At 38.4% G+C, this 24,480-nt stretch overlaps 2 protein-coding genes across 4 annotated transcripts in view; one reads left to right on the forward strand and one right to left on the reverse strand.

Moving 5' to 3' along the window:
- Positions 1 to 4,927: 4,927 nt before the first annotated feature.
- The window catches only part of LOC109427067 (A disintegrin and metalloproteinase with thrombospondin motifs 12), a 112,848-nt gene continuing 93,295 nt past the window's right edge, over positions 4,928 to 24,480 (reverse strand). For 2 of the 3 annotated variants that reach the window (XM_062842217.1, XM_062842216.1), the window contains 3 exons: positions 6,416 to 6,797; positions 6,177 to 6,351; positions 4,928 to 5,976 (listed from right to left, as the gene is read on the reverse strand). In XM_062842217.1, the coding sequence (XP_062698201.1) occupies positions 5,449 to 5,976; positions 6,177 to 6,351; positions 6,416 to 6,797 (1,085 nt within the window). In that variant the 3' untranslated portion in view covers positions 4,928 to 5,448. The remainder of the gene's footprint in view (positions 5,977 to 6,176; positions 6,352 to 6,415; positions 6,798 to 24,480) is intronic. The other variant, XM_029872734.2, reaches the window with a different exon arrangement.
- On the forward strand, positions 10,224 to 24,471 carry LOC109427068 (uncharacterized). The gene is made up of 2 exons (XM_019702628.3): positions 10,224 to 10,462; positions 23,843 to 24,471. Exons 1-2 carry the CDS (start codon positions 10,451 to 10,453, stop codon positions 24,371 to 24,373), a joined length of 543 nt encoding a protein of 180 aa, XP_019558173.3. The 5' UTR covers positions 10,224 to 10,450; the 3' UTR covers positions 24,374 to 24,471.

Raw genomic sequence — 24,480 nt, forward strand, 5'->3', positions numbered from 1 at the left:
ATGAGAACTTATAAGACCATCCGTGACTATAAATTTATTGCAAAAAAAAAATGGATTGAAAATTTAAGTTTATTTGCTGTGGTTTATGGCCAACAAACTACGGAATAGTTTTTTAATTAATCCGAAAGTGCATATTACAGATCAATAAAATGCCAGCAAAACATAGGAGATGTATAGAAATATTCTTTTGTTTGCTGCGAAAGCTGTTTCAAACCGGAAAACATTAAAAAAATATTCCTGATGATGATTAACCTGGGATTGTTAGGAAAATATCTGTAAGTAAAAAGAAAATCGCGTTAAGTACTGTTCCTTTGAATTCCACTAAGAATTTGCATCCTTTGACAGATACGTATTTCGACCTCAACTGTAAGGTCGTCTTCAGTGTCTTGTACTTGACTCGACTCAAGTCAAGTACAAGGCACTGAAGACGACCTTACAGTTGAGGTCGAAATACGTATCTGTCAAAGGATGCAAATTCTTAGTGGAATTCAAAGGAACAAAACATTCCTATAAAATGCTGAGGAAAACTAAATACACCTCACAGAAGTTGGTCAAATTGTTGTAACAAAATTGATTTGTAGTTCCCTGTCAAATTTTCAACTCAATCGGTCATATGGGAACTAAGTTAGAGCTCAGACAAACTGACGGAACACTTAGAACAATTTTAGCGAAAATCACCTGGTGGAAATGTTTCACGAAATACTGCGTTGTGCAATATCGTCAACAGAAGGCGCTAGTGTGAAACGTCAATCGCAAAGAAAAACGATACGCACGCCTCTGGTTGTGCAAGCCACTACTATGAAGATTTAAAATGATCGTTAAAAGCGTGGTCATGGAAATTTCGCAAGTGTTACGTCTGTTTGTCTGTGGTTACAGCATGTCAAAGTTGGCTATTATGTATGAAAATTGGCTTTCACTGAAATTTTTATTACACAGCTGTTGTTATTGGTGAGTAGCCCTAGCAAATTTATACCAACTAGGGTATGAGATCCCTTCTTCAGCCTATGCCCCCATGTTCATTCTATTCCAAAACTGACGATTTAAACACCAATTGTTTCCATTCTTTTTGTTATCATGCATACTCACTCCTAACAAAATATACAATAATTAAAAACAAAACAAATAGCGCTTAATAGCTTTGTCTTTGATAGGATGAAAATGGGAGCACTATGCTTTTTTATCTGTATTAACGAGATTTTTAGCCCTAGGCTAGTTCATCTCGGGATCCACGCTTTACTTCCCTTCCGATGGAAGAACTTACATTTTGTGAGTTTATCGGGAGTGGAATTCGATTCCAGGTCCTCGGCGTGATAGTCAAGTGTTCTAACCATTACACCAGGACTATCCCAGAACTTTCTTCATGATTTCCTTTAGAATTTTCTCCGGTAGAACATGATGGAAACCCGTTCGAAGATTTTAAAGATGTCTAGGAATGTCTTTCATGACTAACTGGAGTTCTTTTAGTAATTAATCATCCATTTTGTCAATGCTTATTAGCAATCTTGGAATATCCTGGATCTCTGTTGTATCAATTTCATCCTTGTCGGAGTTTCCCAAAAGAAAGTTTTATATACTCCTATACTGCATATACTCATCTCAGAACATAATCTTATAATAAGAGATGGGCCAGCCTCGGGCTGAAAATCTCTCTAATAAAGACATCTATCTATCTATCTATCTATGATCTCATAAAAATGTCAATCGACGAATTCCCGGAAGGATCATTGGAAGATTTTTTTTAAGGTACCAAGTAACATATATTACTTTATTACGCCTTTAGACCTATAGGGCTTTTATACGGCCAATATAGAGCAGGTCAGTTCTACACTAGCACCGTATTGACACGCAAGTCGAAGAATAGTTCTATATGGTTACTTTGGTATTCTCGTTAAAGCCTTTTTGAAACCATCATTGGAGGAAACCCTCTAGGTATCCCTGTAAGAAATTCTGAAGGGGATTCCTGGAACAATTTTTGAAGAATTTCTTGAAGGTATTTTCGTAAAACTCTCAAATGATGGAAACATTCTTGGAAAAAATCCTGGAATTCATCTGAAGGAATTCCTGGAAAAATAGTTGGAATATATTCATTAAGAAATGTCTGGAGGAATTCAAGAAGGAATTCCTAGAGGAATTTGTAGTGCGTTTCCCAGAGAAATTCAGGAGGAAACCCTGGGTGAACTCCTGAAGGATTTCAAGGAGAAATGTATGAAAGCGCTTCTAGCATATAAGTGCTAATGTTTGAAGTAAGTCACAGTGACTGTAAAAGAAGCACAGGATATATTCCTGAAAGAATCGCAAGACGAATATCTAAAGAAACTCCTTTGCAGGAGCTGCAGAAAGTGTTCTTGATGAATTCCTGAATAAATCTGTGGATGAACTACTTAAAGATTTCTTGGAGATAATTGGAGACAAAGAATTCCTGGATAACCTCTTGGATAATTTCCCGGCTCCTGTATCCCTCTACAAATATCTTGAAGAGTTCCAAAACAAATTTCTGGAGTAATTTCTCTAGGAATAGTTCAAGGAATTCAAAAAAAAATCTTCATTTGATCCTGGAAAAATTCTTGAGTTTCAGGAATTCCTGGATGAATTCCTAGATAGAATCCTGGTGGAGCCTCTTGAGGAATTCTGGGAGGGTCCTCTAGTAGAATTCATGGAACAATCCCTGGATGTATTCCTAGCGAAATCCCTGAAGGAATCCCTGGACAAATTTCTGAAGAAAACTTTCGAGGAATTTCTGGACGAATCCCTAGAGAAAATTCTTGAATTAATTCCTGGAGGATTCTCTGAAGCAATTTCTGTAGGAATCGCAGGAGAAACTTCTGGAGAAATCCCTAGAGGAACTCTTGGGGAAATTCCTTGGGATGAGTTCCTGGAGGGATCTCTGAATGAATTCCTGGAGGAATCTCTAGAGAATTCCCTGGAGAAATTTATGAATAAATTCCTAGAGAATTTCCTAGAAGAATTTCTGGAAGAATTACTGGAGGAATCCCCATTGGCGTAGCTAGCTTTTTTCTTTTTTCTCACTCACTCTCCTAAACAAACACGAGAAAGAGCGGGATGCAAGAGGGGGGCTGTACCCCCTCTTTCAAGCTTCTCTTTCTTGTTTTTGTTTGGGAAAATGAGTGAGAAAAAAGAAAAAGCTAGCTACGCCAATGGGAATCCCTGGAGGAGAAATTCCTGGATAAATTCCTGAAGAAAACCCTGGCAGAATTCCCGAAGGAATCCCTAGAAAATCCCTGGTGGAATTTCTTCAACAATCCAGAAAATATTTTTGAAAGAATCCCGGAGGATTTCCTGGAGAAATTCCTGGAGGAATCACTGTAGAAATTTTCGAAGGAATTTTTGGATCAATTCCGGAAAAAAATATCTGGGGAAGGATTTCTGGGTGGAATTCCTGGAGAATTTCCTGGAGAAATGCCTAGATGAAATCCTGGAGGACTGCCAGGAGGAACTCAAGATGGAACCTGATGAAGGACTCCTGGTGAAACTCCTGGAGGAATGCGTGGAGGAATACTTGGAATAATTTCTGGATAAATTCGGGGAGGAATTACCGGGGGAATTTCTGAAGGAATCCCTAGAGAATGTCTTGGAGGAATTCCTAAAGAAATTGCCGTAGTAATTTCTGAAGGAATTCCTGGAGGTATTCCTGAATCAACTCTGGAGAAATTTCTTAAGCAATTCTTGAAGGAATTTCCGAAGGAATTCCTTGAGGCGACCCCGAATAAAATCCTGGAGGAATGTCTGGAGGTGTTCCTAAAGGAATTCCTGGAGGGATTCCTAGAGCAATCCCTAGAGGATACCCTAGAGGAATTTCTGTAGGAATGCCTTGAGGAACCCCTGGTAAAATTCCTGGAGAAATGCCTGTAGAAATTTCTGTAGGAATCTCTAAAGAAATTCATCGAGAAATCTCGAGGAATTCCTGGAGGAATCTCTGCATAAATTCCATGAGGAATCCTTAGAGAAAAACCCCGGTGGATTTCCTTGAAGATTCCTGTAGGAATTTTTGTACCAATCTCTGCAGAAATTTCTAGAGGAATCCTGGAAGAGTTCCTGGAATTCCAGGACGAGTTTCTAAAGAAATCGAAATCGTAGAAGGAATTACCAAAGAAAATGCTGAAATTCCTGCTAAACATTGATATTCCTGAGGAAATTCTTAAAATAATACGTAGAGAAACTCTTGGAGGATTCCCTGTAGCAGTTTCTGAAGGAATACTTGGAGAAGTTCCTAAAGAAACCCGAAGAGGAATCTCGGAAGCAACCCCAGGAGGAATTCCTAAGGGAATTTCTTAGCTACGTCAATGCCAACGGATCTAGCCATTTTAACAATTTATGGGAGTTTATCCATAAAACAGTGGCTACAACAGGTACAAGAGGCATGGGCATCGGCGATGCTAATGTAATGGTTGGTTCAACAAGGAGTGCCAGCCAGGTGAAAGAATCACTTTGAAGATTTGTTGAATGTTGAACGTGCACCCTCCTCCTCCTCCTCTTCTTAGCGTAACGTCCTCACTGGGACAAAGCCTGCTTCTCAGCTTAGTGTTCTATGAGCACTTCCACAGTTATTAACTGAGAGCTTCCTCTGCCAATGACCATTTTTGCATGTGTATATCGTGTGGCAGGCACGAAGATACTCTATGCCCAAGGAAGTCAAGGAAATTTCCTTTACGAAAAGATCCTGGACCGACCGGGAATCGAACCCGTCACCCTCAGCATGGTCATGCTGAATACCCGTGCGTTTACCGCCTCGGCTATATGGGCCCCTTGAACGTGCACCCAGGAACAGGATTAACCTGGTGGGGACGGTAAAGCAGTGGAACCACCGGCTGGATGAGGTTCATTTTTTTACACGAGGATGAGATCAGATTCCTACCTCCTGTAAAAAAAACTATGAATTAGGAATTTCTTTCACTTGAAGTAAAAGCTGTTTATCCTTTATTCTGGATAACGAAAAAATCGTTTAGTATCAAACTATGTTGCTCATCTTCCCAACATTCCAGATAATCATGTGATTAATAGTTAAATAAGTACATGTTAAACTTAGATATTAAGCTTTGCGTAATGCTATTACTCGCTGTTACTAAAATTTATCCTTACAGCAATACGATTTAAATACAGGGTAAATAAAAGGGCCTTAATATTCTGTTTTAATTCTCCACGAATCGAGTCGTTGCTGATTGTTTTTTTGTTTTGCACTTTGAAATCTTCTGTTTTATTATAAAATAGCTTTGTACTGGCAACTCGGTCATTTCGCGACGAGAATGCACGATTGCGATGAATGTAAAAATAATACTTTTATTGTTCACATATGAATGTAAGTACGTTCTGATCAGCATAAAAAACAGCTTCTGAATAACCTATTGCTTTCCTTTTAAAAAATATGGATAAATGTTAATATAACATAATACAGACTGTCACACAGCATTTTGCACTTGGCATTCGGCGGTTTTAAATAACATTGTTCTCCTCCAACTCCGGCGGGATGTCTTCCACCAGAATCTGGCTGTCAATAAGATACTTGCACAATGGAAGCCGTCCGGGACAGGGCTCACTATCCGCAGGTCGACTTTTCCCTTCGCATCGACTGTCTGGCAAGGCGTTCATACTGGAATCGACGCACAGTATGGACCGCTTTCGCACCGCTCCTGGTTCACCCGGCTTACGACAGGTCACCGAGCAAAGCTGCCACGGACCAACCCACCAGTTGGCAGGGCAAGGATCTTCATTGCAGTCACGAGCAACTCGCTCGTGACGTTTGTTGTGGGCATTCTGTTCACAGAAGGTGTCGTCCACTACACCTTCACCGCGGTGATAGCATATTGTATCTCGATGTTGTTTTCCGCCACCGCAGGTCACCGAACATAGGCTCCAATCAGTCAACTTCCAGTAGTACGGCGAATGACTCCTGGTAGCGTTCGAGGAAAGAGTGTACTCGTAACGAATCCCGGCATGGTTGTTTTTCTTTTTCATGATCACCTGAGGGAGGAAACAATGGATTTGAGTGTCAGGTAATATAGAATTTTATGACAATTAAACGTAAACCGGAAGATATTTCTACGACACCAAACGCCAACACTACGCAAGAGTAAGCTTCGAAGAGTACGATTGCTTAATAGTTCTACATCTACGCACCAACAGAAGCGAAAGATTCGAACGTAACGTGTGATTTCTTTTACCGAAACGATTATGAGTGCGACAACAACGAAAATCAAGAAAACGATTAGGTCATTTACCGATATGGTAATATCATCGGTGATCGGCCCCGGAATCTTGACTCGTTCCAGCTCGTCTTCTCGCTCGTACAGCCCAAGACTGCCCGCCATCTCGTACTCGCCAGGTAGCTGGATGAATCTGTAATACAGAAGCATTGTTTCATCATGCTGGATAATATTTATACAGCAGCCTTGCAACTCACCGATTTCCATTCAAGTAATACTCCTTGCTATTAACCCGACCAACCCCGATGAAATTCTTCGATGGGTTTATCTCCTCAACCAAGATGTTCCTGGCCCCTGTCGGTATTTGCAGCACTTCGTAATATCCTTCGCTCATGTTGACCTTTTTGGTGAAGTTTCCTCGAATGACCGTACAGCTGTCTCCATTGCCGCCGCATACTCCACACTGATCTTCGGTAGTGTTGGAATCAACGACCCAATCGCACCCCACCCTACGGCAGATACCACCGATGCACATGTCGTTGGTCCCCACATTACATGGAGTTCCGTCAGCGGCCGTATCTCCAAACGGGACGATGATGGTATCTTCCGAGTTGGTGCAGTACAGTTCGCACGGTTCGTCTGAAATAGAAGAAGGATTTCAGCTTCAGTTCGGGACCTAATGATCATGTGTTTCCCAAGACTTTTAGGGTAATGAATTTAACAAATACATATTGGCAAATGTAACCGTGCTCACGGCATGACCTTGAGGTCTCGGGTTTCGTACGTTCACGTTGCGGATGATCATTGGTTCAATTAGTAGCCGCACCACGACCAACAACTTTTCGTCAACCGCCGACCCATGACTATACCAAATGGTCTCCGGATCAAGTGATAACGAACAACAGCAACAACACCACTTGGTCTACGTTCTGCCATTGACTAAGAAGAATAGAATCAGAAACGATTTTTGTTTATTCTTAACCACTTAACTTAATTTACAGCTCTTTTGTCCACTACGGCACTGCGTGAGTGATTCCAATTGGCAGCTGCACTTCCACTTTTGTACAGAGACGTTTTGACTATGGTGCCAAAACTAGGTATGCGATGGCCATGGCGATGGCTCTATCTTCGTGCAGAAATTCCCCTAGGAATTCCTCCGGAAATTCCTCTAGAAATTCCTCTGGAAATTCTTCTAGAATTTCCTCCGGAAATTCCTATAGGAATTCCTCCGGAAATTCCTATAGGAATTCCTCCGGAAATTCCTCTAGGAATTCCTCCGGAAATTCCTCTAGGAATTCCTCCGGAAATTCCTCTAGGAATTCCTCCGGAAATTCCTCTAGGAACTCCTCCGGAAATTCCTCTAGGAATTCCTCCGGAAATTCCTCTAGGAATTCCTCCGGAAATTCCTCTAGGAATTCCTCCGGAAATTCCTCTAGGAATTCCTCCGGAAATTCCTCTAGGAATTCCTCCGGAAATTCCTCTAGGAATTCCTCCGGAAATTCCTCTAGGAATTCCTCCGGAAATTCCTCTAGGAATTCCTCCGGAAATTCCTCTAGGAATTCCTCCGGAAATTCCTCTAGGAATTCCTCCGGAAATTCCTCTAGGAATTCCTCCGGAAATTCCTCTAGGAATTCCTCCGGAAATTCCTCTAGGAATTCCTCCGGAAATTCCTCTAGGAATTCCTCCGGAAATTCCTCTAGGAATTCCTCCGGAAATTCCTCTAGGAATTCCTCCGGAAATTCCTCTAGGAATTCCTCCGGAAATTCCTCTAGGAATTCCTCCGGAAATTCCTCTAGGAATTCCTCCGGAAATTCCTCTAGGAATTCCTCCGGAAATTCCTCTAGGAATTCCTCCGGAAATTCCTCTAGGAATTCCTCCGGAAATTCCTCTAGGAATTCCTCCGGAAATTCCTCTAGGAATTCCTCCGGAAATTCCTCTAGGAATTCCTCCGGAAATTCCTCTAGGAATTCCTCCGGAAATTCCTCTAGGAATTCCTCCGGAAATTCCTCTAGGAATTCCTCCGGAAATTCCTCTAGGAATTCCTCCGGAAATTCCTCTAGGAATTCCTCCGGAAATTCCTCTAGGAACTCCTCCGGAAATTCCTCTAGGAATTCCTCCGGAAATTCCTCTAGGAATTCCTCCGGAAATTCCTCTAGGAATTCCTCCGGAAATTCCTCTAGGAATTCCTCCGGAAATTCCTCTAGGAATTCCTCCGGAAATTCCTCTAGGAATTCCTCCGGAAATTCCTCTAGGAATTCCTCCGGAAATTCCTCTAGGAATTCCTCCGGAAATTCCTCTAGGAATTCCTCCGGAAATTCCTCTAGGAATTCCTCCGGAAATTCCTCTAGGAATTCCTCCGGAAATTCCTCTAGGAATTCCTCCGGAAATTCCTCTAGGAATTCCTCCGGAAATTCCTCTAGGAATTCCTCCGGAAATTCCTCTAGGAATTCCTCCGGAAATTCCTCTAGGAATTCCTCCGGAAATTCCTCTAGGAATTCCTCCGGAAATTCCTCTAGGAATTCCTCCGGAAATTCCTCTAGGAATTCCTCCGGAAATTCCTCTAGGAATTCCTCCGGAAATTCCTCTAGGAATTCCTCCGGAAATTCCTCTAGGAATTCCTCCGGAAATTCCTCCGGAAATTCCTCTAGGAATTCCTCCGGAAATTCCTCTAGGAATTCCTCCGGAAATTCCTCTAGGAATTCCTCCGGAAATTCCTCTAGGAATTCCTCCGGAAATTCCTTTAGGAATTCCTCCGGAAATTCCTTTAGGAATTCCTCTATGAATTCCTCCGGAAATTCCTCTAGGAATTCCTCCGGAAATTCCTCTGGGAATTCCTCCGGAAATTCCTCTAGGAATTCCTCCGGAAATTCCTCTAGGAACTCCTCCGGAAATTCCTCTAGGAATTCCTCCGGAAATTCCTTTAGGAATTCCTCCGGAAATTCCTTTAGGAATTCCTCCGGAAATTCCTCTAGGAATTCCTCCGGAAATTCCTCTAAGAATTTCTCTGGAAATTCCTCCAGGAATTCGTCCAGAAATTTCTCTAAGAATTCCTTCAGAAATTTCTCTAGGAATTCTTCCAGAAATTCCTCTAGGACTTCCTTCAGAAATTCCTCTAGGAATTCCGCCGGAAATTATTGTAGGATTTCCTTTGGAAATTCCTCTAAGAATTTCTCCAGAAATTCCTCCAGAAATTTCTCCAGGACCATTCAAAGGAACATTTACACAAAGGAAGCATTCGTTAGAAAGCTTTTCGGGCAGCTAGTAGAACGGATTCACTAGGATCTAGTGTCTATGAGTTGCATCAGTTAATGAATCGTTGGCGGTATGAATCATTAAAATTATATCAAGATAATTTATGTTGAATTTGTTCGGCTGAATGATAATCATTTCAAGAATCGTCAACATATTTATTTGATATAAATTTTCTGATTTGATTTGCAATTACGCACGAATAGCTTGGCATTTTATTTACTTGGTGAGTCTATTAAGCAATTAAAGTTATTGCAGTTTTGTCCCGCCCATTCCGCCAACAATCACCATTCTGCCGAAACAAATTGGTATCAGCGATAACCACCTGCCGCGTTAATGACAACCCGCCTCAATTACACCACTTCAGTATCGGATTATGAACCATTGCTGAAGCTAAATCCGCTGCTGAATTAGATACTACCTGTTATAGTATACCCTGTCGGCGGGCCATCGGTAACATCATCGGTACGCGGTCGTTATTCATCGTAAAATAGTTTACTTGATTATGTTCGACGGTTTGGACCCATAAAATTTTAGCTTGGTACTAAGGTAAGCTGACACCCTTGCTGCGTTAGGGATGCTTATGTTTTGTGAATACTTTGGACAAATATGCTTTTGCTGATAATCTTTGATAAATGAAGCACAGATAAACTCAGTTTACAAACTAAATCCAATCAAAAATTTTGAATTTTTAATCACCCCCAGCAGACTGACAGAATCAGTCCAGCCAAGTCGAATGGATGCGTCCACGACTAGCTAGCACTAGAGCTAGCACTTATCCAAGCGGCTAGCTGGCTAGCTAACGATGAACGAAGCTCTAAGTTGCAAGCCTATCGAATCGAGTGCCGCCGCCCGTCCTAATGGAAATGGAAAAGCGGAAGAATGCAACGATGCTTTTTTATAAAAGCCATCGGTACAGTGAAAGGTGTCGTTATTGTTTTACCAGTGCACCTTCGGTTGAGACGTTCGCTGCGGTGATTCTTGAGTGTGGTTTTTCATTTTGGCGCGCTAGTTTGGTTCTTTGACGTTGGTGAAGCTGTGCGATGAAGAATTTCGTAAGTTGTGTTGAGTTTTTGGGGATTCGGAAAACACTGGATCATTGGAAAAGATATATTTGGATGTGAAAAACCACAAAGGACTGTATGATCGATGCCAAGTAGTGCAGTATGATAAAAGATTCATCAAATTGAAACAAAAGTTCCCAGAAAACTATTTACAAAACATAAATATATTATTCAGTGCATCAGCTCAAAAATAATTTTGGTCGATTAGGAAACAATTAGAACAAGTATAACATCGGAAGTTTGAACATCGTGTCAGTTTTCGCACTATTTTGGCAAGGAAGAAAACATATTGAAAAACTTGAAAAAAAAAACCCAGGTTAATCCACCTAGTGGTGATAGTGTTCCTGAATCCTGAGAATACTCTAGAACGGAATAAATCTCATTTTCTTTTTTTGACACAGTGCTCGTTGACTCGTCAATGAGGGGTGGAGTTGATAAATAATAAATGTATTTGATGAAAAAATTCTTAAAAAAATTAAGCAACACCGCTTAAGGCGAAACTGGAAGCATTTCTTAATTTTTTTGGTTTTTGATTTTTTATAAAATAACGAAGCAATATTTTCGAAATCGGTTTTCGTGCACATGTTGAGTATGGATCAGGGTATATTATGATTTTGTTACGCGGCATAAAATGTTTTTCGGTTTTGCAGAAACCATTTTTTTTTGTCTTTATTAAAGAGATTTTCAGCCCTGGGCTGGTTCATCTCTAAAGAAACCATTTTTGTGAAATTTTGTTCAAACATGGTTTCTGCAAAAACGATAACCATTTTATACCGCGTAAAAAAATCAGAAGATACCCTGATCCACACTATACATGTGCACGAAAACCGATTTTGAAAATATTGCTTCGTTATTTAATAGTACATACATCAAAATCCAAAAAATGAGGAAATGCTTCCAGTTTCGCCTTAACTCATCGGTTTTGATAAAAAAAAAACTTCTGGAAGACTCTAATTTCACTTTAAAATTGATAAATCTATTGGTTTATTTATTTGTGCACTTCTTCAAGATGTTGAATTCCGACCAAAGTTTCCAAAATGGGACCCCTCTGGACTTAAGAGAAAATCAAATTTGTGTCAGCCATATTCAGAAAAGTAAGAATTTTATCAAAGCCATAATTGAATTTGGATACTTATTGATGGCTCATATTCCGACGCTATGTTAAACGTATAGGCCGAGCTGAAAAATATCAAATCTCTCAGTTGACTGCTTGACCACCTTTACTAGCACTGGATGCCGATCATTATCAAGACATTTCGGCAATTTTTTTTTCTGCGCACTTTAGCCTATATTTTATTATCAATAGTCATAAGATCCATGTAAAATTTGACAAAAAAAAAGTGCAAACAATCGAAATTTCCCTTATTAAAGCCCATTCAAATTTCTACCGTGTTACAGAGCGCGCGAGGACTCAACCAGTTGCATCAAAATTGTTCGCAGTAGTTTTAGACGCAGAAGGGGATTGGTGCTATAAAATTTAAATTTTTACTGTAAAATGACGCCTCAGGAATCTAAAATGATGTAATTTGACAAGATCGCTTAAATTTTTATCAAGATTTTGTTCTTTTGCATATATTAATCGCTTGCATCGATTTTGTTCACCTGCGTAATTTCAGCAATGGATCCAACTCTGATTCTGATACACTACCGGTAATCTTAAGTGTGGTCACCGGTTCAAACATGGTCTGAAACTATTTTCCTGCTTACCGTTCATTTGGTTATCGAAAAAGCCGCTGTTTGATGTGTCACATGCCTGGGTTTGGTTCACTTTTTTAATTGCCCAATTCCTGCAGGACATCCGGAACCGGTTCCGGAACACTACCGGTTCAAACGAGGTTTGAAACTATTTTCCTGCTTACCGTTCATCTGGTTATCGAAAAAGCCGCTCTTTGATGTGTCGCATGCCTGGGTTTGGTACACATTTTTAATTGGCCACATCCGGCAGGACATCCGGAACCGGTTCCGGAATACTACCGGTTCAAACATGGTCTGAAACTATTTTCCTGCTTACCATTCAACTGGTTATCGAAAAATCCGCTATTTGATGTGTCGTATGCATAGGTTATGTTCACTTTCTTATTTGGCCACTTCCGGCGGGACACCCGGAACCGGTTCCGGAACACTACCGGTTCAGATATAGTCAGAGACTATTTTTCTTCATCCCGTTCATCAGATAATCGAAAATGTCGTGGTTTGATGGGTCGCATGCATGGGTTTGTTGCATTTTCATATCTGGCCCCTTCCTGGGGTACCGGTCCGGAACACCTAAATGACCATAACTCCGGAACGGCTGGACCGATCTGAACCATTTTCAATAGGAAACAATGGGACAATGTACCCCGTCGAATGAACCATTGGTCGTTGAAATCGGTTCATATTTACTATCTAAAAATGAGGTGACCTTTTTGTACACATACACACATACACACGCACACACATACATACACACACATACATACACACAGACATCATCTCAACTCGTCGAGCTGAGTCGATTGGTATATAACACTTGACCCCTCCGGGGGCTCTATCAAATTTTCGTTTTTGGAGTGAACATATAGCCTTTCGGTACACCTTGGTGTACGAGAAAGGCAAAAATTGATTTATACTAGTGTAAATCGAGAAAAGTTGCACGGTTAAAATTCATCAATTTTTGCAAACTCCTGCTGATTTAGGACTTCATGACGGCATGGTGGCACCCTCCAGGAGGTTCTTCTGGGATTCCACAGGAATTCCATCTGGAAATCCTTCAAGAAATGCTTCGCAATTTCTTTGTTCAAAGACTCCTCCAGTAAGATTTGCAGGGAGTGATGATTCTCGGGGGTTCTTCCAAGAATTTCATTTGAGATTTCTAAAGAGATTCCGTCTGTGATTTCATTAAGATGAAACATCAAAAAATCCCATTGCTATTTTGCATACAAACTTTAGAGGCACAAACCTGATGAACGAAGCATCGAACCAAGCCGCACTTGTTTATCCTGGGGTTACCCATTTGCAAAAAGAGGCAGCTTTTCCAAATCGAGTGCATTTGTTTACGAATGTTCAAGATTGTTGCTCGTTGAAAACGTGAGTAGTGGTCCAATTCGGCCATTGTGGCAGCCATATTTGTATTCTCTGATGTTTCTCCTTAAGAGCTCTTCACATGGCTCTTTATGCGCTTCTTTGAGGAATCCTTCCAGGAATTCCACCCTAGACTCTCATATTTTTTTTTTTAGAATGTCTGCAGCAGATTTTTTTTTACTTCCAGAAGGTATTCCTTGGAATTCCAGAAATTTTACCCGGGATTTCTACCGGGACTTCGCCAGGAGTTCCCTCGTGGATTGCTTCAGGAATTCTTTCTGAGATTCCTTCAGAAGCTCTTTCCAAAATTCTGTCAGGGATTCCTTTCAGAAGCTCTTTGGGAGATTCCTCTCGGAGTTCTTTCTGAAACTTCTTCAGGTATTCTTCCTGAGATTCTTCTGAGAATTCTACAAGATCTTCTTTCAGTATTCCTATTAAGACTTCTTCGGATTTTTCCAAGAGATCCTTCGTGGATTGCTATTCCTGGCATTTCTTAAAAAATACTTTCGGGATTTAAACGGTAACTTTTTTCGGGATTCCTCTACGAACTGCTTCCTGCATTCTTTCGGGAACTCCTTCCGGGATTCTTTCGGGAGCTTCAATACCCAAGTAACACACTTGTCACCGAAGAGTCACGGCGGCGCAGGTTTTTGTTGCGCAGAAGTCACTGTGACTTACTTCGAACAAATAAACACTTACTTGCTAGAAGTAAGTCACAGTGACTTTTGCGCAACATAAACCTGCGCCGCCGTGACTCTTCGGTGACAAGTGTGTTACTTGGGTAGGGATTCTCGAGCAGGAACGAATAACTGACACATAACTGCAGCATACCAAAATCAGGTATCATACCAAAACGAGGTATTGGTCGGTTACCCAGGTATCAAAAATAACTTATTTTGGTTTTTTTTCTAGGTATTGATAAAATACCTGAATAAGTAATTGGTTTGGTATTGAGGACTGCTTGAGATATTATTCAATTATGTAAAAAACACTATTTGTATGAAATAAGCGCCGATTATTATTGAGGTATTGCCATACCTGATGTCATTATTCACGTGTTATGCACAGAATACACACCAGTTATTGTTTTAGGTATTTTACCTCTTATGCAGGGCTACCTCATACCTCATTCAGGTTGTAGGTATTCGGTTTTCCATACCTGAGTTCCTACAGAAGTTTTTCATCTGGGCTTCTGCAAGGAGTTGCTCCTGGATTTTCTTAACGAACTCCAGCGTGGATTTCATCGGGAACTTCTTCCGGGATTTCTTTTGAAACTCTTTCTGGGATACCTCTTGAAACTTCTTCCGGAAAGTTCTTTTTAAATTCTCTCAAAAACTGCTTCCAGGATTGTTTTCAGGAATTCTTTCTAGAATTCATCTAGGAAGTTCCTAGTAGGAACTCTTTCCTAGTTTGCTCCAAGAGTTCCGTTTGGAATTCCTCTGGAAGTTCATTCTGGAATTCTTTCAGATGTTTCTAATGGAAATTTTCCAGGAGTTGATTAGGGAGTATTTTGAAATATTGAAATATTTGAGTAATAGAATTCCTCATGAAGCTCCTACAGGCTTTCGTCGAGGAAGTACTCCAGCAAGATCCTTCTGGTTTTCCTAGATATAAGAAGAATCTCGGATGGCATTCCTAGAGGATTCCTGGAACTCCATGAGAAATCCCGGAAGAAATCCCTTGAATTCCATTAAGTTATCTCAGAAGGAATCCTTGAAGGAATTCTTGAGATGGAACCTGTAAGAAATCTCAGAAGAAACTCCTGGTAGGACCCCAGAGGGAGCTTCAGAGGAAGTCCCAAAAAGAATCTCAGATATAGCTCCCTGAGGAATCGCAGAAGGAAATCCTACAGAGAACCTAGAAATCATTTTGGAGAAACTACGGAAAACATTACTGGAAAAATCTCAGGAACAACTGCTGGGGTAATTTTTGAAGGAGTAATCGTAGAAGAATCTCGGAATTGATTTATTGAGTAATTTTGGAAGAAATTTTGAAGAAACGCAGAACAATCCTGAAATAATGTCAGAAAGTATTCTTCAAGCAAACCAGGAAAAAATCTCTGGAATAACCTCGTAGTTACTCCCTGGAGGAATCCTGGCAAGAATTCTTTAAGGAATCCCAGATGGAACCTGTTTAAGAATTTCAGAAGAAACTCCTGGAAGAACCCCAGAGCAAACTTCTAAAGGAATACAAAATAACCCACCGGAAGAATATCATCAAGAACTCCCTGGGAATAACACAAGAATTTCCTGGAGGAGTCCAGGAAAAAAAATGTGAAGAAACTGCGAAAGATTCCTGGGATTCCTGTGGCATCCCAAAAAGACCTCCTGGAGCGGTGCAGGTTATTAATTAGCACACTTTCCAACGCAAGCGCACCTTACTTTTTGAATTAAATCAAACCACCCATGAAAAGTTGGCAAGAGTCTTCTGAGACCGAAAGCTGACGAAATTTCTATAAGTCCGAATCGTAAACAATCGCGGCTAGCAGTGCCCTATTGGCGATTTACCCTAATATTGAAAGATTACAAAATCTTTCTGAAAATGCGTTGTTAGGAAATTGGGAACTACTTTAACGGTCAGGATAGGTTGAGTTTGTTTGTATTTATTACTTAGGAAATTCCTTCGGTATTCACTTCAGCAAAACAATTGAAGATTTTGTTGAAGAGTTGATCCAGTTATTCCTGTGAAAATTCCTTGATGATTGCTTTGGGAATTTCCTAAGTAATGATTTTGAAAATTGTTCTTCAAATCCTTTGAGAATTTATTCAGATATATGTTCACAAATAAATTCCTTCGAATCCACTTCGTCAATTTCTCTGGGAATTTCCACGGTAATTTTATTTTTATTGGTTCGACAGTTTCTTTGAGGATTCTTCCTGCACGTTTGTTTTTTTAAATTTTATTTTTGAAAATTTTTGGGATAGTTCCATTAGAATTTAATTAGTAATTTCTTTGAAAATTTGTTCTTTAATTTCATTGGCAATTCCTCGGAAATTTCATCAACAATTCTGTTAGGGTTTTTTTTTGCAAACTATCGAAAATTGCTTCGGAAGTTTGCTTATACATTTTGATGGTATTTTTTTTGAAAATTTATTTGAAAATTTCTTTAGGAATCTTCTCGGCTATCCCTTGGTGAATTATTTCGGTGTTCAGCAATTTTTCAGGTATTTACTTCAGTAATACAATTGAAAATTTTGTTGATTTGAGAGTTGCTTCGGTTATTGCTGTGAAAACTAATAATAATTTCTTAAGTATTGCTTTTGAAAATTGTTCGTTTAATCCTTTGCAAATTTATTCCGATATATATTTACAAATCAATTCCTTTAAAACTCTTTCATAACTCTCTTTGAGAATTTCCGTAGAAATTCCTTTTAATATTGGTTCGACTGTTTCTTTGAGGTTTCCTTTGAAATGTTTGTTCTTTTTTGTTAATTTTATTTTTGAGAATTTCTGCGGTAGCCCCATTAGAGTTTGATCAGCAAATTTCTTTGGAAATTTGTAATCATTTTTCAACGGCAATTCCTCTGAAACTCTATAATTTTTTCTTTATTTAGAGAGACTTTACTCTGGCATTTGTCTCTATTGGCCTTCAACCATTACTTCTGGATTTTCCTTTGTAAGTTTCTTCGGCAATTTTATTGTGCTTTCTTTTGTATTTTTTTTTTAAAGAATTTTATTGCTACCGAAAATTGCTTCGGAGATTTGTTCATAAATTTAATTGGTATTTTTTTGGAAATTTATTCGAAAATTCAGCATTTTCTTGAAAATACTTTTGCAGTTTGTTTGTAAAGTCCTTAATTAATTTCTAAAAATTTCTCTTTGAAATTTTCATGTGAGGCAATGTATTTGGAAATTTTTCAGAAATTTTATTGAGAAATTCTGTTTACAATTCCTTCGGTTTAATCTTTGGGAAATCTTTTGACTATTTCTTTGTGAATTTCTTCGGCTATTGCTGTGGAAATTCCCAGACAATCCCTTTGGAAGTTCATAAACTCTCAATTGGGTTTGGTCAAGAAATTTACAAAGGAATTGTGATTTTCAAAAGCATAGTCAAAATTTGAGAATGGAATTGGCGAATCAATTTGCAAAGGAATTCTTGAAAGAACTCTCAAAGGAAACCTCGTTGAAATTCCCGAAGAATTTCTTGAAATATGCTCAAAGGGATTGCTGAATAAATTTAAATCAAAGTTACTTGTAAGCAAAGTTATTTATTTGTATTGTGAATTGTTACGCTAGCTCTATTAGAATTGAATCAGCAATATCTTTGGGAATTTGATCCGAAGTTTCGACGGCAATTCCTCTGATACTGCTTCAACAGTTTTTTTTTCTGTTTAGAGAGACTTTACCCTGCAGGGGCTTTTGTCTATCAACAATTCCTTTTGAAGTTCCTTTGCAAATTTCTTTTGCAATTTTATTGTGCTTTCTTTTGTATTTGTTTTGCAATTTTAATACTACCGAAAATCGCTTCAGCGATTTGTTTATAAATTTTATTGGTATTTTTTTGGAAGTTTATTCGAAAATTTGTTTGGCTATTCCATCGATAATGTATTCTTCGTTCAGCACTTTCTTGAGAATTCTTTCGGCAGTTTGTTTGTTAAGTCCTTTAGTAACTTATTTCAAATCTTCTTTAAAATTTTCTTCTGGAGCTTTTTCAGCAATTCCTTTGGAAAATCATTAGGCCATTTATTTGGAGATTTTTCATAAAATTATTTTAGGAATTCATTCTACAGCTCTTTCGATATATTCTTTGGGAATTGTTTCGACTATTTTTTTTTTGTTAATTTCTTCGGCTATCGCTTTGGAAATTTTCCCAGACAATCCCTTTGGAAATTCAGAAAATCTCAATTGGGTTTGGTCAAGAAATTTATAAAGAAATTGTGATTTCCAAAAGAATATCCGAATCAATTTGCAACTGAATTCTTGAAGGAATTTTTGCAGGAAACCCAGAAGATGTTTCCGAAGAACTTCCTGAAAAATTCTCTAAGGAATTTCCGGAAACATTTGCATCAAACTTATTTTAAAAGTTTCCAAAGAAATTGCCAAATGAATACCTAGGGTAAATGTACCAATAGTGGTGCTATTAGTAGCTCCTTGTAGTAAAACAACTAAATAAAATTGATAAAACCATAAAATAAAAAGTCTAAAAACGCTAATCGGTAGTTTTTCATTTAAATTTGCTAGAAAAAATGTAAAATCCATCGTTTATTTCAGTTTTAACTAATAATTCACTTGCACCAACTATAGGTACATGGTTCCTATTGTTGTGGTAAAATTTAACATTGGTTCCTATAGTGGCGCATCCCATTGAATTCTTATGGGACCCACCACTATAGGAACACTACCACCACTATAGGTGCAAGGTAGTAAAAAATTTAAGGAAAATATTTGTTTAAAATAGGTTTTTCGATATTTCCTGAACACGAAACTGAATCAATGTCATTAATTATGTATAATGCATCTGTTAAAAATGTTATTTGCGGGCTTTTTGGTCAAAAACGTGCTAAATTGCCACTACCACCACTATTGGTACTATCTCCACTAAGGGAGCGTTTACCCTATAGGAATTGCCGAAGGCATTCCTGAAGAAATTATGTAAGGTTTTCTAAAAAAAATTCTAATTCTCACTCAAAATAAATTTCTGAAATATTTTTCAAAGAAGTTGCCGGCCGAAAAAGTTTCCGGAATAATTTCTGCAAGTATTTACAATGAAATTTTCGAAGGAATTCTCAAAGAATATACCGAAGAAGTTTCGGTAATAATTCTCAAAAATATTGCCTGGAGAGTTTTCCAAGGAATTTCTGAACGATTTTCTAAGGACCATGCCAGAGAAGTTCTCGAAGGATTTTTTAGAAAAATCATAAAAAAATCCTGGAGAGAAAAAAATCTGAAAGGAACTGCATTAGGAATTTCCAAGTAATTTCTGTAGGAATATTCGAAAGCATTCCGAAGATTTTTTTTGAAAATAATTCCCGAATCTGTTAGAAATATTCTAAAGAAATTTCCAGAGGAATAACCGATGAAGTTCCCAATGTATACACATAATTTTGATTACCGAGTTCGGTAATTTTTTGACGAGATTAAAACTGCTGAGAAAAAATGCATTGTTTACTTTTTCCATACGATTTTGACAGTTGTTTTACTGAACCTCAGTAAAATCGATTACCGAAACTACCGAGATCGTACTGCTGTTCTAATCTCGTCAAAAGAAGTACCGAACAGGCAATTCAGAAATAAGTGTGTAGTTATCGATGGTGAAATTTTCAAACAAATTTTCTAAATTAGTTACTTCGGAATTGCCATGTATTGCGGAATTGCGGTATGTACAAGAATCTGCTATATATTTATTTTAATTATTAATGAAAAAATCTCGAAGAAATTCTGAACAATTCGTAAAGGAACTACAATAGGGATTCATAAAAGAATTTCCGAAGGAGTTGTTCGGCGTTTTTGTTTTTTTTTCCTTTTGTATGTTTTTTTTTATAGTTTTATTGTAGGTATTTATAATTAGGCCAAAGCCGGTACAAATATTTATTTCACTTTTTGTCCCACCAATCTTTCGATGGTCGAGGTGGGCGGGGATTAAAATAATAAGGCATTTCAACTGAAAAATATTAAAAACTCAGCGGATTTGTTAAAGAGTTTTTAGAAAGAGTCGATTTTTTGATAAATATTTTTTATCTGCCTCCTCAAAATACAAAATCCAGCCAAAAAAATTTGATGGAGGGGGGGAGGGCGGTGGAAGGGGTGTTAGAGACAAAAAGTCCAAATGTAATTTGTATCAGCCTTGTTTATTTATTCGAAAATATATTTAGGAAATCCTTTTACTATGTCATCGATAACTTCTTCGGCGATCCCTTTGTAAATTATTTTGGCGTTCAGCACTTTCTTTGAGAATTCTTTCGGAAATTTGTTTGGAAGTCCTTTAGTAATTTCTTTCAATTCTTCTTCGAAACTATCTTATGAAACTTTCTCAGCAATTCCTTTGGAAATTTCTTAGGCCACTAATTTGGAAAATTTTCAGACAATTATTTTGGGAATTAATTTTACAGTTCCTTCTGTTCATTCTTTAGAAATTTCTTCGGCTACTTTTTTGGAAATTCTCAGACAACTCCCTTGGGAATTCAGAAATTCTCAATTGGGCTTGCTCAAATAATTTAGAAAGGAATTGTGATTTCCTAAAGAATAGCTGAAGAAATTCGAAAATGAAATTGCGGAAGCAATTTGCAAAAGATTTCTTGAAGAAATTCTCGAAACCCGAAGATATTCCAGAAGAACTTCCTGAAAAATTCTCTAAGGAATTGCAGGATACACTTCCATGAAAATTACCCAAGAAGGCTCCAAAGGACTTGCCAAATTGTTACTTACAAGAATTGCCGAAGGCATTCCTGAAGAAATTATATGTACGCTTTTCCAAGGAAATAGCGCAGACAGACGTTCTAGCTCGAACAAATTTATTCAAATTTTCTATGTAAATTTTCACTAGCGACACCTAGACAATCGATTGCCACAGTGAAGCTGCGTGCAGTTGACAGTTTGAGAAACCACGTGCTTCCAGCCGCTTACTTACCACCCAATTCACCACCCACCGAAAAATAAAATCAAAACAAACACTGTCAAAATCATTCCTACATTTGCGTCACATTCACAAAGATTTCCCAATGCGAGTGAAGTTCATCCAAATGCAGTTTTATTCAAGCAAATCCGTGTAAAATAAAAGTAATAATGTGTAAAATATTTTAAAGGAGTCCTGCGCTAATTTGTGCAAAAGATTTTAGACATTAAATGAAAGTCATTTACTCTGCACAAATTATGTGGAAACATTATTAGCGTGCAACACGTGCGGTCTTTTCCCGCCATCCGGCTGGAAGACGACCGTGGTGACAGTTGTTGGTCGCAACGCACATGTGCGGCAGCGATTGAATATGAACGTCGCTAACGCCATCTATTCGCTGATTGCCACTTGGCAATTTGTGGCGGCCATGTTTTTTACACAAGCTGCTGAGTCAAACTTGAACGTCTGTCTGCGGAAATAGCTAAATCTAATCCCAAAATAAATTTCCGAAATATATTTCAAAGAAGTAGCTGAAGAATTTTACATATAAGTTTCCGCAAGCACTCAGAAAGAAATTTTCGAAGGAATTCTCAAAGAATATGCCGAAAAAGTTTCGGAAGTAATTCCTAAAAGAATTGCTTGAGGGGGTTCCCAAGGAATTTCCGGACCGTCCTCAAAAAACCATGTCAGAGAAATTCTTGAAGGAATTGTTGGAGAAATCATCAAAGAAATCCTGAAGAGAAAGAAATCTGAAAGGAGCTGCATTGGGAATTTCCTAGCAAATTCTGAAGGTACAGGGGATAGACAAAAAGATCGGGACAGGCAAAATTTTCACTTTTCAAAAAATGTTCAAGTGACTGTAAATTTTCGAAAAGTGCATCAAATGTTCTCAAATTTTTACTGTAAGTAGATTAACTAGCTGTGTATCAGTGATCAAAATTTGGAACGGATCGGACTATTCTGCACGAAGTAATAAATATTATAAGAAAAGGTGATAATTATCCGATAGCTAACTTTGAGCTGTTATATCTCCGGAATCATTGAACCGAATGCAATAAAATTTTGAGCGTTTATGACTTATATGATGAGCTTTGAAAAACATTTGACTAAACTTAAAATTTTTAACATGGATGAAAATTATAAAGATTAGATTATTTTTCTAATAAAACACCAAATTATCCAAAACTTCAATATCGTTCCAAAATTCAAGGTGCTTATTATAGTTCATTTAAATTCCCTCTAATTGACTCGGATATAAATATGTTTTGATGGAATGTAACAACATAGCCGGCAATAGTTTGAAAAAAGTAATGGAATGCATATTAAAAATAGACCAATTTACTAAAACAAACTAAAATAAATAAATGAAATCGCTATAACTTTTTCTCTTATTAAAAATTTTAAGTTAAGTAAAACGTTTTTAAAGCTCATCATTTAAGTCATCAATGGTCAAAATTTCATTGCATTTGGTTCATTGATTCCGGAGATATAACAGCTCAAAGTTAGCTATCGAATAACTATACCTTTTTCTAGAATCTTTATAACCTCGTGCAGAATAGTCCGATCTTTTCCAAATTATGACCACTGATACACAACTAGTTGATCTATTGACAGTAAAAATTTGAGAACATTTGATGCACTTTACGAAAAGTTACAGCCACTTGAACATTTTTTGAAAAGTGAAAATTTTGCCTGTCCCGATCATTTTGTCTATCCCCTGTACATATGTCCGTAAGAATTATGAAAGAAATGCCGAAGATTTTTTTTGGAAGAAATTCTCGAATCTCTAATATGTTTTCTGAAGGAATTTTCAACTGAGTTACCGAAGGTGTTCCCAAAGTAATTAGCAAAGTGGCCTCTAATAGATTTGCTTGAAACATTTCCAGAGGAATTTCTGATGAAAATCCCAAAGAAATTTTCGAAGCAAATTACATCGAAATTGTCAAAGGTATTTCGAAAGAATCTGCAGCATGAATTTATTTAATAATTACTGAAGAAATGCAAAAGAAAATAAAGAATCTTATAAAAACTATAGTAGGGATTCATAAAAGAATTGACGAAGGAAAACCAATACCAAATAGCATAGATAAAACAAAATCTATAAAAAAACAGAAGGAATTTTCGAAGACATTGCGAAAGTAATTTGCGAGGGGAGGGAGTTCCCGGAGTCATTGTTGAATAAATTTCCAAATTGCTGACATTATCAAAAAAAAAAAAAAAAAAAAACTGTGGGACTACTAAAAATGACGAAGAACTTCCGTTAAAATAAAAAATATTGATTATACTGTTTAGCCTGAATTTAGCTTTGGAATCTCTTTATATCAATTTAATGTAGAACTGCTGTAATCTCAATCTATAATTTTTGAAAAAATCACATAAACGATCTTCTGAAGATCATCTTTCTCTCTTGCGTTTGCAATATACATACATAGAAGCATACAATGTTTCAATCATATGGGAAAACCAAGACACATTAGTTCCAGAAGGCCCAATAGAGGGAGTGCATCCGAGCGTAACCGTAACAGATATGCACATCTCAGTCGCTGCATTATGCAACCGTTTGTTGCTCGTCTGTTTACCTTTTCACATAAGAGAAAGGACCGATCATTTGACTAGCCCCATTGAACCACTTTCCGTCAGCAGGCTAGTTTGTAGCAACTGCACAGTGCACATGTGCATCGTATTTTATTACATGACAGGTTGGCCTATTTCGTACGATTCACGTAACCTTGCACATACTTTTTTCTCCCTTCAAACAGGCACAATTCCACACATTGGCTGTATTGGCCATCGCCGTGGCACCGGCAATTGCCGGTTACCGCTACTCGAGCTTGCACAGTACACCCTTCGGCGACGAAGACAGCATCGAGGACAACATTTCGTTGGCGAGCGAAAGTGACGAAATCCACCAAAACGCGATCGTTACCCATGATGAGAAGCACGCCACCTACTCGGTGCCGATCTACCAGAAAATTGGAGTTCCTGTGCCACATCCCATTCCGGTAGCTGTTCCACAATACGTGAAAATCAATGTCCCACAGCCCTACCCGGTGCAGGTCAACGTAGAGCAACCGATCAAGGTACCGGTGTACAAGATAGTTCCGAAAATCATCGAACGACCCGTGCCGTATACGGTGGAAAAATCGTACCCCGTTGAGGTGGAGAAACCTTTCCCGGTGGAAGTGCTGAAGAAGATTGAAGTTCCCGTACCAAAGCCATACCCCGTTCCGGTGCCAATCTACAGGCACGTTACCCACAAGGAGAACCCACGCCGCAGTTGGCGCTGGTGATGCTCTCTCTAAGCCATGTTGTTAGCTAGTGTTTCTGTTGACTTATTTATTTCGCTTCAACCAAGACCTGTTATCAATAAATGTTATCTGTTTTGAAAGGGGCTCAA

This window comes from Aedes albopictus, chromosome 3, assembly GCF_035046485.1.
Source record: "Aedes albopictus strain Foshan chromosome 3, AalbF5, whole genome shotgun sequence".
NCBI classification, from domain to species: Eukaryota; Metazoa; Arthropoda; class Insecta; order Diptera; family Culicidae; genus Aedes; species Aedes albopictus.